Genomic DNA, 16877 nt, shown 5'->3' with positions numbered 1-16877 from the left:
GTCTCACCTGACCTGGCCAGTTCCCATTCTGCCTTCTTTGCCTGACCCTTTTCCACACAACTTCTAACTCTTGGATCTCAGGGCCAATGTCTCCCCAGATGGTGTCGCTGCATTGGGGCTTTTTTATATATATATATATATTTATTTATTTATTATGTATACAATATTCTGTCTGTGAGTATGCCTGCAGGCCAGAAGAGGGCACCAGACCTCATTACAGATGGCTGTGAGCCACCATGTGGTTGCTGGGAATTGAACTCAGGACCTTTGGAAGAGCAGGCAGTGCTCTTAACCTCTGAGCCACCACTGAGCCTGCATTGGGGCTTTCTATGCCACATGTATGCTGCTCACCTCTGCCTTCAGCCCAAATGGTTCCAAACTCCAGGCTGGGATGTCCTCTCTTTCTGGTGTCTCTGCCATACGGCCTGACAAGCACCTTGAACTCAGGTCCCAGATGGGGTACCTTACTCAAGAAAGCCTAACTGTCCCACCTATGCTAAAGGCACCACATTTACCAGGAACTGGCAAGTCCTATGTCAGTCTGTCTTCACTGGTGCACCTTCATCTGAAGGTCGTGTCAGGTGACGATCTGGCTTTTCCAGCCTCATGAAAGATTCTCTTCCTCACTCACTTCATAGCAACCACACTGATTTCTTTTTCTGGTTTTCTGAGACAGGGTTTCTCTGTGTACCAGTTCTGGTTTTCCTGGAACTCACTCTGTAGACTAGGCTGGCCTTGAACTCACAGAGATCCACCTGTCTCTACCTCCTGAGTACTGGGATTAAAGGCGTGCGCCACCACCAACCTGCCACTAACTTCTTTCTATTCCTCAACTTCATGTCTCATCTCAGGCCATAGCTCACATTGGTACCTTTACCTGACTTGTTCTTCCCCCAGTATTTGCATATGTATTGTTAGACAAAGATGTTGTGGTCTCTCTTCAGAGTCCAAGGGCGAACGAAGCAGGGTAGTGGTTCAAGCCTTTGATCCCAGCACCTGGGAAGCAGAGGCATGTCAATCTTTGAGTTTCAGACCAGTCTGGTCTAGAGCAAGTTTCAAGACAGTCTTGCTCCCATGCCCGACTCCTGGAGTTGATCCCTGGCACAAGGTACAAATGAAAACTGCAAGCTGATCGCATATACCTTTTAAATTCATGTGCATTGGTGGTTTACCTGCATGCATGGCTATTATGAGGGTGTTGGATTCCCTGAAACTGGAGTTACAATTGTGAGCTGCCATGTGGGTGCTGGGAATTGAACCCGGATCCTCTGGAAGAACAGCCTGTGTTCTTAACCACTGAGCCGTCTCTTCTTCAGACCCTGCTGCTGATTTCTTGAATACTTTGAAAAAAAAAAAGGCAATCGTACTTGAAATGTGCTCATGTTTCCTAGAATATACTGTCCCTATGCAACTCTCAGTCCCTGTTTCTACCACACAAGAGATGCAGAGTCCAGTGCTTCTGGGCTATTTTATCACAAACGTTTCCGGGAGGGTGAGATCCTCAAACCACTGTGTAATTACAAGTCATTGTTTACACAGAAATAAACACCACACACTGCTCCCAGGATGCAAGGAAGTTAACAAGAGAGCTACTTGTCGGAAGAGCAGCCAGTGCTCTTAACCAGAGCCACTTCTCCAGCCCCAGTGCACACATATTTAAAAAGCCGAATGCCCCGGTTTCAGGCATAGGTAGCTATAAGGTGAGATAGGTCTGGAGTGGAGCAGATGCTAAGGAGCTTGACATGTCGATGTGCTCGCTATCTCTAAAGCTGAGGTTGAAGTATCTATGAATAAACTGATTTGCTCAGAAGAGATATAGGGAGAAGACAGACAGCTGGGTTTATGGGTTTGCATGAGGCAGCCTGGAGACAAGCAGTGAAAGGCAGTGAGCTCTCACTCCTGCTTACGTCCTGTTGGTGGAGCAAGGTTAGCTGTGATTTTTACTGACCTACACACCAGGTCCTGCACTACATCACTGCATAGAATACTCAAGACCACAATGAGCTAGGGCCTCATTCAACCATTTTATAGAATACGCATGCTTCAGTAGGGCCCTACCAAGGGGCGATGAGAAGCAGAGATCCAGGAACCTAGCAGAGGGTCCAAAGCTCTTCACACGATGCTAGAGACGGAATCACTTGCAATGTGACTCAGCTCTTTCCACCCAATTCTTATTACATTAAGCACTTAGTTACATCAGTGTATGAGAAGCCTGAGATACCAGAGCATCTTTTCACTCAGTATTGTGAATATGATGACCTCAGAAACAGGATATGCTTCTCTTAGATAAACTTCAAATGTATCTATATGTGCATCATTATTTTGTTTATTCATTTATTATGGATTTTTTATGGTTTATTGGTGTGAAGGTGTCAGATTCTCTGGAAGAGCAGTCAGTTCTCTTAACTACTGAGCCATCTCTCCAGCCCCTATTTATGGCTTTTAGAGACAGTGTTTCTCTTTGCAACCCTTGCTGTCCTGGAACTCACCCTGCCTCTGCCTTTTAAGTGCTGACAATAAAGGCAAATGCAACCACCACCTGGCTTCTTCTTCTTCTTTTTTTTTTTTGAGACAGGGTTTCTCTGTGGCTTTGGAGCCTGTCCTGGAACTAGCTCTGTAGACCAGGCTGGTCTCGAACTCACAGAGATCCGCTGGCCTCTGCCTCCCGAGTGCTGAGATTAAAGATGTGTGCCACCATCACACGACTACCCTCTGGCTTCTATGTGAGGCACGAGGATTGTGGTTTGGAGGTCAGTGTAGACTATATAACAAGACTTTATATAAAAACTAAAAGAGTAGTGAAGACTGAGTAAAGCAGGACTTACCTCAGTCTAAGGCTAAACCGTCCTCAAAATATTCTCCATTGAGCAACATCAGCAAACGGATGTAAAAAGCCTGGTCACCGTAGCAATTTCCAGAACAGCCTGGACTACACATATGCAATGAGTTCTTACCTCAGGAAAAGACTTACCTGGGTACCGTGTCACACGCCTTTAGACACAGCATTCAGAAGGCAGGGGCAGGCCTCTGTGAGCTGAAGGCCAGCCTGGTCTACAGAGTAAGTTCCAGATCATCCTAGGATATATCGTGAGATAGCTCATTAGGCATTTGGTGACCAATGATGCAAACCCGACTGCCCAAGTCTGAGCCACATATAAACACATTATTTTTTTAAAATAAAAAGCTCCACATCCTTTAAAAAAAAATCGAAAGACCTAAAAAACAAACAAACAAAACAAACCCCTCAGGTATGAATGGCCTTTATTTTTGTGTTGTATGATGCTGCAGATCAAAGCCAGCGTCTGAGCTTGAGGTACTCTACCTCTGGGCTACCCTGTGTACACTTGTATCTCTCTCTCTTTCTCTCTCTCTCTCTCTCTCTCTCTCTCTCTCTCTCTCTCTCTCTCTCTCTTTTTCTGAGACAGGGTTTCTCTGTAGCTTTGGAGCCTGTCCTGGAACTTGCTCTGTAGACCAGGCTGGCCTCGAACTCACAGAGATTCTCCTAGCCTCTGACTTCCAAGTACTGGGATTAATGGTGTGTGCCACCATTTCAGACAACAAAAAAAGATTTAGGTTTAAAGGCAAAGAGAACCACTGCTTCAGAGACAACACGACATTAACAAGCAAAGACTGACAGAGCTAGATGGAAGATGGACAGGAAAGAGTGTGGGGCCATGAACCACTTAGATTATTAAAGAGGGATGGCGCATCTGGCAAGACAAAAACCTTCCTTCCTGTTCCTTTCTACATGATGTTAGGTAAACTGAGACCAAAACCACAAAGCTCAATTTAGTATTGTCAGCTTTATTTTGAATTAACCATCTATCAAGAGTGCACGCCAAAAGAGTAGAAAAAAAAATTAAGGATCCTATCAAAAAAGTCCCCTGATGAGCGGGAGGAAGGAAGAGACGTTAGGAGCCCTTCTTAGAGAAGGAGATGTTCTCCAGGTTATGGATGCCATTCTTGTCAATGACCCGAACGCTGAAGGTAGGCAGATTCAAGATGAAGCGCTTCTGGAGCTGCAGAGAGACGAGGGAACCAGTGAGCAGACATTTACTGACTACTAAGCACGAGACAGGGTCTGCCCTCAGCTAAGGGGACAAGTGTAAAGGCTCTCCTCTTGAGTAACTGGCCAGCTGGTACCATGTCACTGAAGAATGTCTAGACAGGAGCTGGGTGCTGACTGACCTGGGAAATGCAGCTGTGAGCCTGCTCTGGCCAGTCAGCAGGTACGAGACAATCCAATGTGTGTCCTCACAGTCTGCCACCAGTCGGTCTACAAGAACACACTTGCCTCTAAGCCAGCAAGGAGCTCATCTAAGAACAGACTCTGGACCAGGACAGTTTATGTAGTCACTTCCCCGTGTGTGTGTGTGTGTGTGTGTGTGTGTGTGTGTGTGTGTGTGTGTGTGTGAGACGCACGCGTGCAGCTGCAAAGATAGTAGGAATCATGTCCAGAGAACATTCCTGGAACAAGCCATGCCCGTCTCTTGCAGGTTAAGGCTGTCCTGGTTACCCCTTCCCACTAGGATATTTGTGGGTAATACTGTCCTGGCTACCTCCCCCACCAAAATATCTGTGGGCAATACTGTCCTGGCTACCCACCCCCTTTAGGATATCTGAGGGTAACACTGTCTGTCAATTGGATGGTTAAGAAACCCACGACTGATTCTCAGCAGCTCCCATGAAGGGAAATTTAAAAAGAGGAAGAGGGATGAGGTCACCGTGGCCTAAAAATGATGGAGTTACACAAGAGGCCACTGAAGCTGACAGTGCTGCCAATGCCCTCACCTGCTCTGCCCCCTCTCTCACTAGACAATTCATTCAAGTTCATCCTTAGGTCACCCTGTATCCTACACTCTTCCTATGAGACTTTGGGTGTGTGACCTCCCACAACAAAGATCTCTCTCCCCCTCTGATCCAAATTCCCAGGGGCTTTCTCCGGTGACCTGAATGCAATGTTATGGGAGTAGGCTTTATGGTGGCACAACAGAGTGACACAGCCCAGGGTGTTGGGGCCTGATTATCACTGCATTAAAATCATTTGGTTGCCTAGCCAGATGTACTAGCAGACATTTTTAATCCCCGCACCTGGGAGGCAGAGGCAGGCGGATCTCCCTAAGTTTCAGGCCAGTCTGATCTACAGAGCTAGTTCCAGGTGCTACATAGAAAAACCCCGGCTCAAAAAAAAAAAAAAACAAAAAAAACCCAAAACCATTAGAAAAAAAATCATTTAATTGCCAGTTAAAAGAGACTCAGTCTCTACCTATCTACCGATGATTTAGAATTAGGTGCTGAGGCCTAGCAGGGATAAGGAAAGTTTTCCCGAGGTGATACACAGTGGATTTTGAGAACGACTAGTCTAGATTAACCAGAAAGGAAAATAATTAAATCAATGGAACCGACACCGACGCGGAGGGGACCGAGGGAGAAACTAACATGCAAGTGCATTTCCCACATCAACCTCCTCCACGGCAGCAACGTCCCGTCTGACAGGGAGCAGAAACAAGCAACCAAGAACGGGAACGGTACTTCAAACGGAGACAAAACATTCCTCCTGGATCCCCTGGGAGCTACTCACCTCCTCCAGACATTTCCTAAGAAGCTCCACTGCCCTCTCACGTGAGATAGCTGAAAGAGAACAGAGGCAGAGCACTGTAGGCTGTCGGTGCCCAGCTCCTAACAGCCTGTGATTAAGTTTCCAACTTCCTCAGGTCTGAGTGCCACACAATTGGAAAAAGCAAAACACACTCGGACTTCTAGCCTGTAACAAAGTTAGTCCACATGCAGGGGAGGGCGCCCCAGACCAATGCTCCCAGAGCCCTGAGCCATCACAAATTGATTTGTTGCAGTGAAGGGTAAGCATGACAGAATTCTGTCTCCTCTGGCCTGGACCAGTCTCTCAAGAAGTTCAGCAGCCTGCCCCTCTCTTTCATAGCTCACCCTCACCAGTCCCCTTTAGTCCAGGGCTTAAATCATTTCCACCTGCCCTTGCCAGCTGCAAATCAGGGATCGGGAGGACAAGGCCAGAGCGCCACCCTCATGCTCCCAGCTGGGTCTCAGTGGAACAATGGGAAGACAGTTAAGAGGATGGAACTGAAACTCTTCTGAACAGGATCCAAAGGGATCGCTGGTAGGCGTGGCAAACCGGGATGACACATTAGGCATTAGGCTTCAAGGGCGGCTGGTGGTTACTTTGGTGGGGGAAGTCAGCTGACAGATGCCAAATCAAGAGACAGTCACCAGGAGGCCAGGCTAATTCTTTTCAGGATGTGGCCTGCAGCTCTAGCATGGCTGAGGGCTCATGAGAGGGCAGTACCGCAAAGAAAAGACCATGCCGACTGCTATGACGTTTTCAGGGAAGACCAGAGTGCAAGGGGGAAATGCTCAACTGTGCTGCAGCTCTAGCCTGGGAGAGCCCGCTAGGAATGTCCAGTCCCCACGGCTAACGCTGAGGCTGGGAATGGGTCAGAAGACAGACTTGGCACAAAAGCATTGCTCTTCTCATGTTTCATCAAGCTGACAGTTTAGGTACAAGCAAAGAAATGATTTTCTTTTATAGGAGGGAGTGATCGTCAAAAGCTTTGATGTTTTTAAATAAACAAGTCTTTAGCTATCATGGTTGGACCTGTTCATCCTTACAAGTTCAAAACATTCACATAAACTGCTTTGTTTACGGGCTCACTGTCGATAGCTGAGACATCAATGACCACCCAGGCGGAGGAAAATGAACGTAAGACAAGAACCGAATAAGGAATGTTTTATTCACGGTGACATTTACCTCAGCACCCCTTTCAAACAAAGATAGGAGTAACTTATTTTGGTCGGCAGGAAGACTTTTTAAAAAATAAGTACATTGGTATTTTGCCGTAGTATCAGGTCTTCTGGACCTGGAGCGACAGACAGTTGTGAGGTGTCATGTGGGTGCTAGGAATTGAACCCAGGTCCTCTGGAAGAAGCACCAGTGCTACTAACTGCTGAGGCACCTTTCCAGCCCTGGCAGGCAGAGTTTTATCAATAAGGTTTTTGAAGGTTGTATTGACCCATGAGAGAGAGCAGCTTCCAGAGAGGAGTTATCCTCTTTGTAGGGTAGTCAGCCAACTCCAAGGCTTGACAAGACTGGGAAACAGCTAAGGGTTTCTCCCTAGACTGCCAGTACTTACTTGGTGTGTAGTATCGGTCAAGGATACTGAGAGTCAGGAAGGCACCATAGCCATGAGCTGCAAAAGGAGCCTTGGCCAAGGCTGCCAGGTAGTCCATATAGTAAAGGGCTGGCCCTTCATGCTCATCATAGCCAGCCAGGAGGAGGTTCACATGATATGGAGTCTGCAAAGAAAAGACACAACAACGTGCTAATTAGAGCAGCACGCCAACAACACAAACAGGAGCAGGAGTTCTGGCTCCTGACAACAAGCAAATACTAGCAGCAACCGGCTAAATCACACGTGGAAGTAAAATTTCACTCCTACCTGGAGAACTAGTATGGTCTAGTACAGGAAAAGGCTTTTTTGTTGTTGTTGTTTGTTTCTATTTAAGGTCTATGGAAAAGAACCTCATATGGGCCGTCAAGATAGTTCAGCAGGTGAGGGGACTTAATAGCCAAGCATGATGATCCAAGTTTGTCCCAGGAACCTGACTCCCACCAGCTGTCCACACACGCGTGCACACAGGCAGACACACACACACACACGTTGTAATCAGAGAATGCTTTTCTGCTTGTATTAATTATAACAGTTTGGCCAACAGCTCAGGCATATGTCCAGTTAGCTCATATATATTAATTATTAATTTGTGTATCATAATGTATATCATGATACACAAATGGTAAGGTTCTGGTAGTCATTCTCCTTTGGCAGCTTCACGGCGTCTGCCTGACTCTGCCTTCTTTCCCCCTATAGATGTATCACTGTTCAGATCTCCCTCTGGGCTTCACTCTGCTAAGCCACTGGCCGAAACAGCTTTATCATCAACTAATAAAAGCAATACACACACAGAAGGACATCCCACATCATACGTGGTGGGGAGAGGGGGGAGATGATACAAAAGCACTTCAAAGGCTTAGATGTTCTTGGGTTATTCTTTACTACTAAAACCAAGAGCATGGAATGATGGTGGATACCTTAAATCCCAGCACTTGGGGGACAAATGCAGGCAGATCTCTGTGAGTTCCAGGTCAGCCAAGGCTATATATAGAGAGACCCTGTTTCAAACAACAACAAAACCCAACAAACGCAATTACGCAATCAGTCCAGAGATTGGGTCCAATTCTGTCATTCAAAAGAAGCAAGCTAGGGGGCTGGAGAGATGGCTCAGTGGTTAAGAGCATTGCCTGCTCTTCCAAAGGTCCTGAGTTCAATTCCCAGCAACCACATGGTGGCTCACAACCATCTGTAAAGAGGTCTGGCGCCCTCTTCTGGCCTTCAGGCATACAGACAGAATATTGTATACATAATAAATAAATAAATATTAAAAAAAAAAAAAAGAAGCAAGCTAATGAGCCTAGGAATTTACGACTGGGGTCCAGACTGGGCAACACAGTAAGACATATCTCAAGAATCCCACCCTCCCCCAAATCCCACCCCAAACTAGTTTAGGTTAGGCATTAGCTTAATATCAAACAGTAAACTGTATGTTCTATAATTACTGAGTGGGGAAAAGAGAAGGGAAGGACAGAGGCACAGCAAATATTTAAGCTAAAACCACTACACATTTTTTCCTCTTTCTTTCCTCCCTTCTCCCTTTCTTTCTTTTGTTTTTCTGAGACAGGGTTTCTCTGTAGCTTTGAAGCCTGTCTTAGAACTCCAGGTTGGCTTTGAACTCACAGAGATTCATCTGCCTCTGCCTCCTGAGTGCTGGGATTAAATGTGTGTGCCACCGCCACCGGGTGTCTTTCGGTTTTTCGAATCAGGGTTTTTCTGTAACCTTGGCTGTCCTGGAACTCGCTCTGTAGATCAGGCTGGCCTTCAACCCACAGAGATCCACTTGCTTCTCGAGTCCTGGGATAAAAGGTGGGTGCCACCACTACCTGGCAATCAGTACTTTTCAACTCAGGGGAAAAAAAGGAAGAGGAGTCCATGATGACAAAGAGCAGCCCCAGAGCTGAAGAGCTAAATGAATTGCTGGCATTTTCTCTCTTTGAGCTGCATTTATTTATTGTGTGTGTGCACATGCCCTTCATTTTCCTTTCCTTTTTGGAAGGCCCCATTTACTTCTTGTGTAGGTGTATCTATGGAGGTTAGAGGACAGTTCTGTGGGGTTGGCTTTATCCTTCCACTATTTGGGTCCTGGGATTTAACTCAGGTTTCAGGCTTGGTGGCAAGCAGCTTTTCCCACTGGGCTATCCCTCCAGCCTAACACCCTTCTAATACAACAAGACTCTGATAAGATGGATAAAATCTACTTTTCATCAATGACACAAATAAAAAGATGGTTGTAACTTGCATTTAATAAATATTTGTTCTTCATATTACCTGTAAGTCTAAAAACACAAAGTCTGTGTTGCTGTTCATTTCCAAATGGATAATTACTTTTCCTCTATCAGCTGGGGCATTTGCCATGCTAAATGCAGTCTGCCTATGCCCCAGGCACCAATGGTGGCAATCCCATTTTGTGGGCTTCCTTTTTGTTTATTCTTATATCTCTTGTATCTGCTTCAGGGGGCAGCATACAAGCCTTGCCCATGGTTTGTGCCTGTCCCTACACTTATCCTTGTGTTCAATTAAATGAGACATTTTATCATGGAACATGAAGTTGGAACAACAAATGGCTTTAAAAGAGACACTGTATATTTTTGTACAGTGATCAACGTGGGCATTTGTTAGCTTGAAGAAACTCATGTTAGAGCACACAAATATACCTACTGGAATCCTGCAAACCCAGCTGTGCTACTAAGCAGGTAGACTTCTAATGTCCCTCGAAAATAAAGGAGTACCAACCTGCAAACAAGTGCCTGGCCATGGAGTAAAATAGTAGACAGCTCACAGGAATAAGAATGAGCTCAAGAAGTCAGGACTGTGAAAATAACAGCCGGTCTATCTATTGCATTTCCAGTTTAGTGTGCTGTAGTCTGGAACTGTACTTGGGACTACCTTCTCAGTAAGCCCAACCATAGGTAAGAGGTTTAAGTGTTATACACTATGAATATCTATTTTCTTTTATTATCCTTACTTATTGTGTGTGTGACCACATGTATTTGCCTGCATGCACATGCCATGGCACACATGTGGCTTCAGAAGACAACTTTGCAGCAGTGGTTCTCCCATCACGTGGGCCATGGGAACTGAACTGAGGCCCAGGAGCAAGTGCTTCTACCAGCTGATCCATCCCACTGGGCCCTGAGCATGTTTTCTTATGTGCCAAACTAAGTTGATTGCTATAACTTCTATCTTCTAAGGCAAGAGAAAACAATACAGAAAAAGCTCCAGATTCTGGGGCAGGAGAGTTACCTAAATTTCCAGTGTGTTAGCTACATTCTAACATTTTAATAAAGCACACTTTAAACAACAACAAAAGCTCTGCTTAAATTAGCTAAAGATAAAAATATATATAGTTAATAGAATTATTTTTAAAGTGTTAAAACAGTCAGTACTGCAAATCTGACAAGGCATAGAATATTGTGATGGTCTTTTTATTTTACTTTTTTCTTTGAGAGAGAGGGGTTTCTCTGTGTAACCCTAACTGTCCTGGAACTCGCTCTGTAGACCATGGTGGCCTTAAACTCATAGAGATCTGCCTGCCTTTAGCCTCTCAAGGTGTGTGACATCATCACCTCACTAAATCTTATGATGTTCTTATAGTTTAGGGATGGGGAGAAAAAGGCTAGCCTAATGCCTTTAATTAACATTCTTCCTGTAAGAGAATCCATGATACATTTTCTTACCTATCACAAAATAAGTTTAATCTTTTTCCTAAGTTCATAACTTGGTCCTCCCAGCTCAGTATAGCCAGAATAGCCACTGCAAGATTAACCAAAGCAATTTTACCAAGTTGCATGGTGTATTAGGAATCCATAGACACTCAAAGAGGCCCAAGCAGCAGATTCCAGGTATGTTCTATTTAATAGTCTTCCTATAGTATGAGATTAAATCATGCTTCAGAATAATCCATGTTACTCAACAGCCATTACTAGAAGATTTTATATGAGACCCCATGTAAACACAAGTACAGAAGCAACTGTGGTGCTTACTTGATCTACATAATATAATTTATTTATGCTTAAGCATCTCATATACACTTAGTGAAGTTGGTAGCCAGAACCTACAACTTGTGGTACAGAAGATAACTCACAAATATTGTGTGACTTCGAATTACCAACTTCTGCATGTGTGAGATCTTAAGCATAAATAAGTGGTGCTGTCTAGACTAATTAAGTCAATACAGCTGGGTGACAACTTGCAGTTTCAGAAATTCTGACAGTGCTCCATCAAAGACCTTTGACTTATGTTGGCTTTTTTTTTTTGGCTTGTTTTGTCTTTAAATTTCAAATAAAGTTTTGAATGTTGTCATTGTTTTGCTGGAATTAGATCAATTCCAAGTCACTTCTGTGCTATTCTAAGCAGTTCTATAAGGAAAGGTAACAGCTAAATGTCCCTACAATTTTGTTCTAACAGCTTACACATGGTGACTTCTCGTGGTGTGATGGGGAAAACAGTATATAGAAGATACAATCCACCTATTCACAAATATTTCATATATTATAACTCTGTGAAGAGAGGAGTGTGTCTGTCTTCTTCAACGATGCACAGGCATACAGCATATATTCAATAAACATTTGTTAAATGAGTGAACACTAATAATCATACAAGAGAGTATCTCAAACATTTTAACATATATGTGGCCAATGTTTAATATTACAAGAAAATATCATGAAAACCACTAAAACAAGGCAAGGATGTAACAGGCCCTATTTTCTTCTTTTAAAAACTATTTATTTTAAGTACATGTGTGTGTGCCTGAGTGTATGTAAGTGCACTATGTGTGTATATGAGCCCTCAGAGGAGGTACTGGATCCATTGGAACTGGGGTTATAGACAATTTTGATTTGCCATGTGGGTGCTGGGAGCTGAACCAGGCCCTCTGCAAAAACAGTAAATGTTCTTAACTACTGAGCCACCTCTCCAGCCCCAATAGGCCCCATTTCTGACAAGTGGTTCAGGTTTAAATTAAATGCCTACAGCTCCATAAATAAGTGGATTTGTTGCTTTTTTTTTTCCACCTCCCTCTAGACACAAGTTGCTAAGAAGAAAACAGTTTAGGATACGAGCTAGGCATTAAGTCCCAAATAAAGAGGGGGCTAAACCACAGACAGACAACTCAGGAAGAAACAGGCCACGGGAGCAAAGGGCTGGGCCTGAGCTTGAATTCTGACTCTATTAACATAAAATCTGCCTTTCTCTTTTCGGGAGGCAGGTGGAGACATGGTCTTTATACAGCCCTGGAACTCACTACGTAATGAAGCTGGCATTGAATCTGCTGTGAGCATTCTGTCTCGTATCTCTAGTGCTGGGATCATAGACATGTGTCACCATACCAAGATAAAAACTGCCTCTAGCCGGGCGATGGTGGCGCACGCCTTTAATCCCAGCACTCGGGAGGCAGAGGCAGGCGGATCTCTGTGAGTTCGAGACCAGCCTGGTCTACAGAGCTAGTTCCAGGACAGGCTCCAAAGCCACTGAGAAACCCTGTCTCGAAAAACCAAAAAAAAAAAAAAAAAAAACTGCCTCTATTCCACGTGTGTGAGGGGCTAGGCAAACAGACTTTCCCCTCTTAAAAAGTACACAATAAGCTTATTTACTAAGTGAAGAGTTTCAGGCCATTTTAAGATTTCCTGGTGTTTAAATAAATATGTGTGAAGGGGTCAGGGCCAGGCTGGATGCACAGTGATATAAAAACCCGGCTACTCTCACCTGCTCACTTTTAGGAACCGACTGTACTAACAGACTGGACAAGATAATACAAAGATCAAGGAGATGCTATTACAGAGAATAAAATTATCTACCTTTTATGTTTACCAAAGGGATAACACTGAACTGGGTACTATCTATAAAGCATATCGCTCATGTACTTCCTCCTGAGATCAAGATGCATTAACTCATCTCTGTGCCCCTGAGAATCACAGAGCTAAGCTCAGTCACACACTGTGACTTGTACATTTGGGAGTGGGGAGTGTACATCACACACAGAAAGTCTGCTTAAATCTAACTTTTGTGCATACAATTCCTTGTTTGTTTCCTTATTATGAAAAAGAACACTGTGGTGTTTAAGAAGTGTGTGAAATTCCATAAATTTTACAGCTAAAGAGAACAGTTGTTACAAATACACGAAACAACAAAATCAGCGATGATGAGAGTCTGGGCGGTGACAAGCAGCGGTGTGACATCTGGCGGAAGCCAAAGTCACAGCAAGGGGGAGAGAGGTGGGCGTGAGGAAGCATCCTGCCGAGCGTGGACACAGAAAAGGAAAGGAATTGACAGTCTTCTTTTGGAGCCAGGCCAGCCTTTGCCACCTCTAATTGAATGGGACGACATCACTATGACTGAGGGTCTTGAGAAAAGTGCAGGGCCATGTTGCACCTTCGAGTCCTAAGCAGTGTGGGAAGCAGACGCCTGTGCCTAGTGGGTCAGTAATGTGGAAGTAGGTACTAAAACACCACGGGACAAATGAGACGAGCATTTTAATCAACGGATTTCTAAACATATTAGACTATATATATATATATATATATATATATATATATATATATATATATATATTGGTTTTTTTGAGACAGGGTTTCGCTGTAGCTATCAAGCCTGTCCTGGAACTAGGTCTTATAGACCAGGCTGGCCTCGAACTCACAGGGATCCACCTGCCTCTGCCTCCCAAGTGCTGGGATTAAAGGTGTGCGCCACCACTGCCCGGCTCAACAATATATCTTGAAAAGAATACTGTGGCTACCTTTTTGGGTGGTCGTGGTGGGAATCAAGCTCCGGGCCCTGTGCACACTAAACACATGCTTTAGCACTGATCTATCCCACCAGCCCCGTGCCTGCTGTTTCTTTTAGTCCAGCAGATTGCCAAGATTCTACCTTTTATCCTAAGATGGATAAAATATAAAAATGCAGTTTGGAGGATCTATGAGCTCAGTGAGCATACCCAGCATTCCCTTTACACATGGAGCCAATTGTTTAAAAAAAGAGAAGACTGTCATCTACATGGGTCCTTAACACCAGATTAAAGACCAAAATTCAGGCTTCCCAACTACAAGTTCTCTGTGCCCTCCAGGAAACTACTCTGCCTCCACAAAATGGAAATTAGTAGAAATGTATGATTCAATATATAGCTATGAATTTCTTTCTTTTTCTTTCTTTCTTTTCTTTCTTTCTTTTCTTTTTTTTTTTTTGGTTTTTTGAGACAGGGTTTCTCTGTAGCTTTGGTGCCTGTCCCGGACCTAGCTCTTGTAGACCAGGCTGGCCTCGAACTCCCAGAGATCCGCCTGCCTCTGCCTCCCAAGTGCTGGGATTAAAAGGCATGCGCCACCACTGCCCGGCATAGCTGTGAATTTCATATACAAACACCCCTCAATTTTTATACTAGTACCCACTGTTCTGCATTGATCAATAATTCAACAATGTTTTAGGACTTAGGAGAGCAGGTTTAATGTCACAGCTGTGATTTCTTCTCTAAGTATCTGTAGGAGCTATCCCTTAACTGCTTTGTCAAGATCCATTTCATCTTCATTAGGAAGGAAACTGGATTGATTATTCTTCGATACTAGTGCTGAACTGAACTGACTGAGGAACTTGTTTTCAGTAACCAACAGAATTGACTACCTTTGGGTGGTTTCAGAATATAATGTTCTAAAATTCTAATTCTGCCACTTGACTAGCAGACTAAGACTATTTCTGTGTTTGTGAGTGCCAGAGTGCACATGTGGTCACCTGTAGGAATCTAGTTCTTTCCCACTACCATTTCAGTTCCAGAAACCAAACTCAGGCATGGCAGCAAGTGTCTCTACCTGCTGTGCTATCTTGCTGGCCCTATCACAGATTTCCACACTTAAAAAAAAAAATTCATTCCAAACATTTTAAAATTGAGCAATTTCCAATTATTGTGATTAAATACTTTTACTTGATCTAAAATAATATTTTAAATAATATTTATTATCTATTCCTAAATAATACAGAATCATTTCCATACAACAGAGATCTCACCATGTTTGCCTTGGACTCATGGCAATTCTCCTGCCTCAGACCTCCAAGTACTGAGATTACAGGAATCAGCCACCATATCCAGACAAAAAATGTCCGTTTTTAAGAAAACCATGTACACAGTCAGGTGGCGGAGCATCCCTTTAATCCCAGCACTCGGGAGACAGAAACAGGCAGATCTCTGTGAGTTCGAAGTCAGTCTGCTCTACAGAGTGAGTTCCAGGACAGGCTCCAAAGCTACAGAGAAACTTTGCCCCATACACCTTTAATCTTAGCACTTGGGAAGCAGAGGCAGGTGGATCTTTGTGAGTTTGAGGCCAGCCTGGTCTACAGAATGAGTTCCAGGACAGGCACCAAAGCTACACACAGAAATCCTGTCTCAAAAACCAAACCAAGCAAACAACCAAAAACCAAACCAAACCAACCAAACAAAAAAGATCCTTTCTTAAAGGAAAGGAGGAACACGAACAGTATGTAACCGTGGAGGAGATGGTGAAACTTAACCACTTTAGGCCAGGAACTGACATTTATATGTATGACGAATTAGGATGAAACAGAAAGGGAGAACATTTGAAGTGTACCTCAGTAGTCTAGATGGAAGACAGTGAGGGCTAAGCTGTGGCAGAAGGGGATGGGGCAGATGTGAAATATGAGGTATATTTAGAAGGTAAACTGGTAAGACTGAGGAACGAGGAACAGAAAATGCAACAAAGAGTTAAGACTTTCACTAAGGGGGAAGTGGTCAAAGTCAGTAAGCCGGAGCCAGGAGGCAGCCAGTGAGGAGCGTTTACTCGCACCAGCGCCTACACGCTCTCACACGTGGAAGACAGTAAAGGATGTAATCACAACGGGACACTTGGCAGAAGTGTATGTGGGTTGCTATGACAGCACAAAGTTGAAGGTGACATTCATGTGAAGGAACGGGGTGAAGAGTTCAGAGAAGATTTCCCTAATAAATGCTAAACTGAGCTTAATCAGTGTTCTGGAGAGAATATTAGCAAGGACATAGATACAAGAAAGAACTTAAGGAACGTTGAGCTCCTGTTACTGACTGGCTAAAGGAAAGGAGAGAGTTGGAAATTGAACACAGTTTCCTTCTTAATCCTTAATCCTATGGACAAATAGAAAAGGAAAAAAACCTACAAGTTTAAACTAATTAGAATCAGAATATTAACTCTACGTTTCACAAATGTACTTAATCACTGCAGCACTAAAAACTGTTTGTAACCACAGCTCTGTAGGAGGATTCCAAATTCCCAGCCTTGACTATACTTTGTTTCAAAAATTAAAACCAACAGGTTGGGGAGATGGTTCAGTCAAACTCAACCTCCAGCATGCATGTAAAAGGCCAGGCTTGGCAGTGTACCTGTGATCCTGCTGCTAGGGAGGCAGAGAGACAGGAGGATCTTAGGACTTGATGGCCTAAGCTGAATCTGCTGAGTTCCAACTGAGTAGGATCCTACCTTTAAAAACAAAACACCCAGGATAAACAGCACTGAGGAGACACTCAGTGTCCTCACGCCTCTGCCCACAAGCACACACATGAGCATATACACACATACATTAAAGAAAACAGAGGGCTGGAGAGATGGCTCAACGGCTAAGAGTGCATGTTGTGTTTGGTGCCGTGGCACATGACCTTTAATCCTAGCAATCCCAGAACTCAGGAGGCAGATACAAAACTAGGGC

The 16877-nt window shown here is 44.1% G+C and overlaps 1 protein-coding gene across 2 annotated transcripts in view; it reads right to left on the bottom strand.

The window, feature by feature from the left end:
- Positions 1–3784: 3784 nt before the first annotated feature.
- The window catches only part of Psmb2 (proteasome 20S subunit beta 2), a 30687-nt gene continuing 17594 nt past the window's right edge, over positions 3785–16877 (bottom strand). Inside the window, exons 4-6 of one of the 2 annotated variants that reach the window (XR_012907502.1) lie at positions 7164–7326; positions 4602–5631; positions 3785–4559 (exon numbers count right to left, since the gene is read on the bottom strand). Coding sequence is in view for 1 of the 2 variants with exons in the window: in XM_075946259.1 (XP_075802374.1) it covers positions 3912–4019; positions 5582–5631; positions 7164–7326 (321 nt within the window). In the remaining variant the exon portion in view is untranslated. The remainder of the gene's footprint in view (positions 4560–4601; positions 5632–7163; positions 7327–16877) is intronic. The other variant, XM_075946259.1, reaches the window with a different exon arrangement.

This window comes from Microtus pennsylvanicus, chromosome 13 (assembly GCF_037038515.1).
Source record: "Microtus pennsylvanicus isolate mMicPen1 chromosome 13, mMicPen1.hap1, whole genome shotgun sequence".
NCBI classification, from domain to species: Eukaryota; Metazoa; Chordata; class Mammalia; order Rodentia; family Cricetidae; genus Microtus; species Microtus pennsylvanicus.
This window is presented reverse-complemented; position numbering and strand designations above follow the sequence as displayed.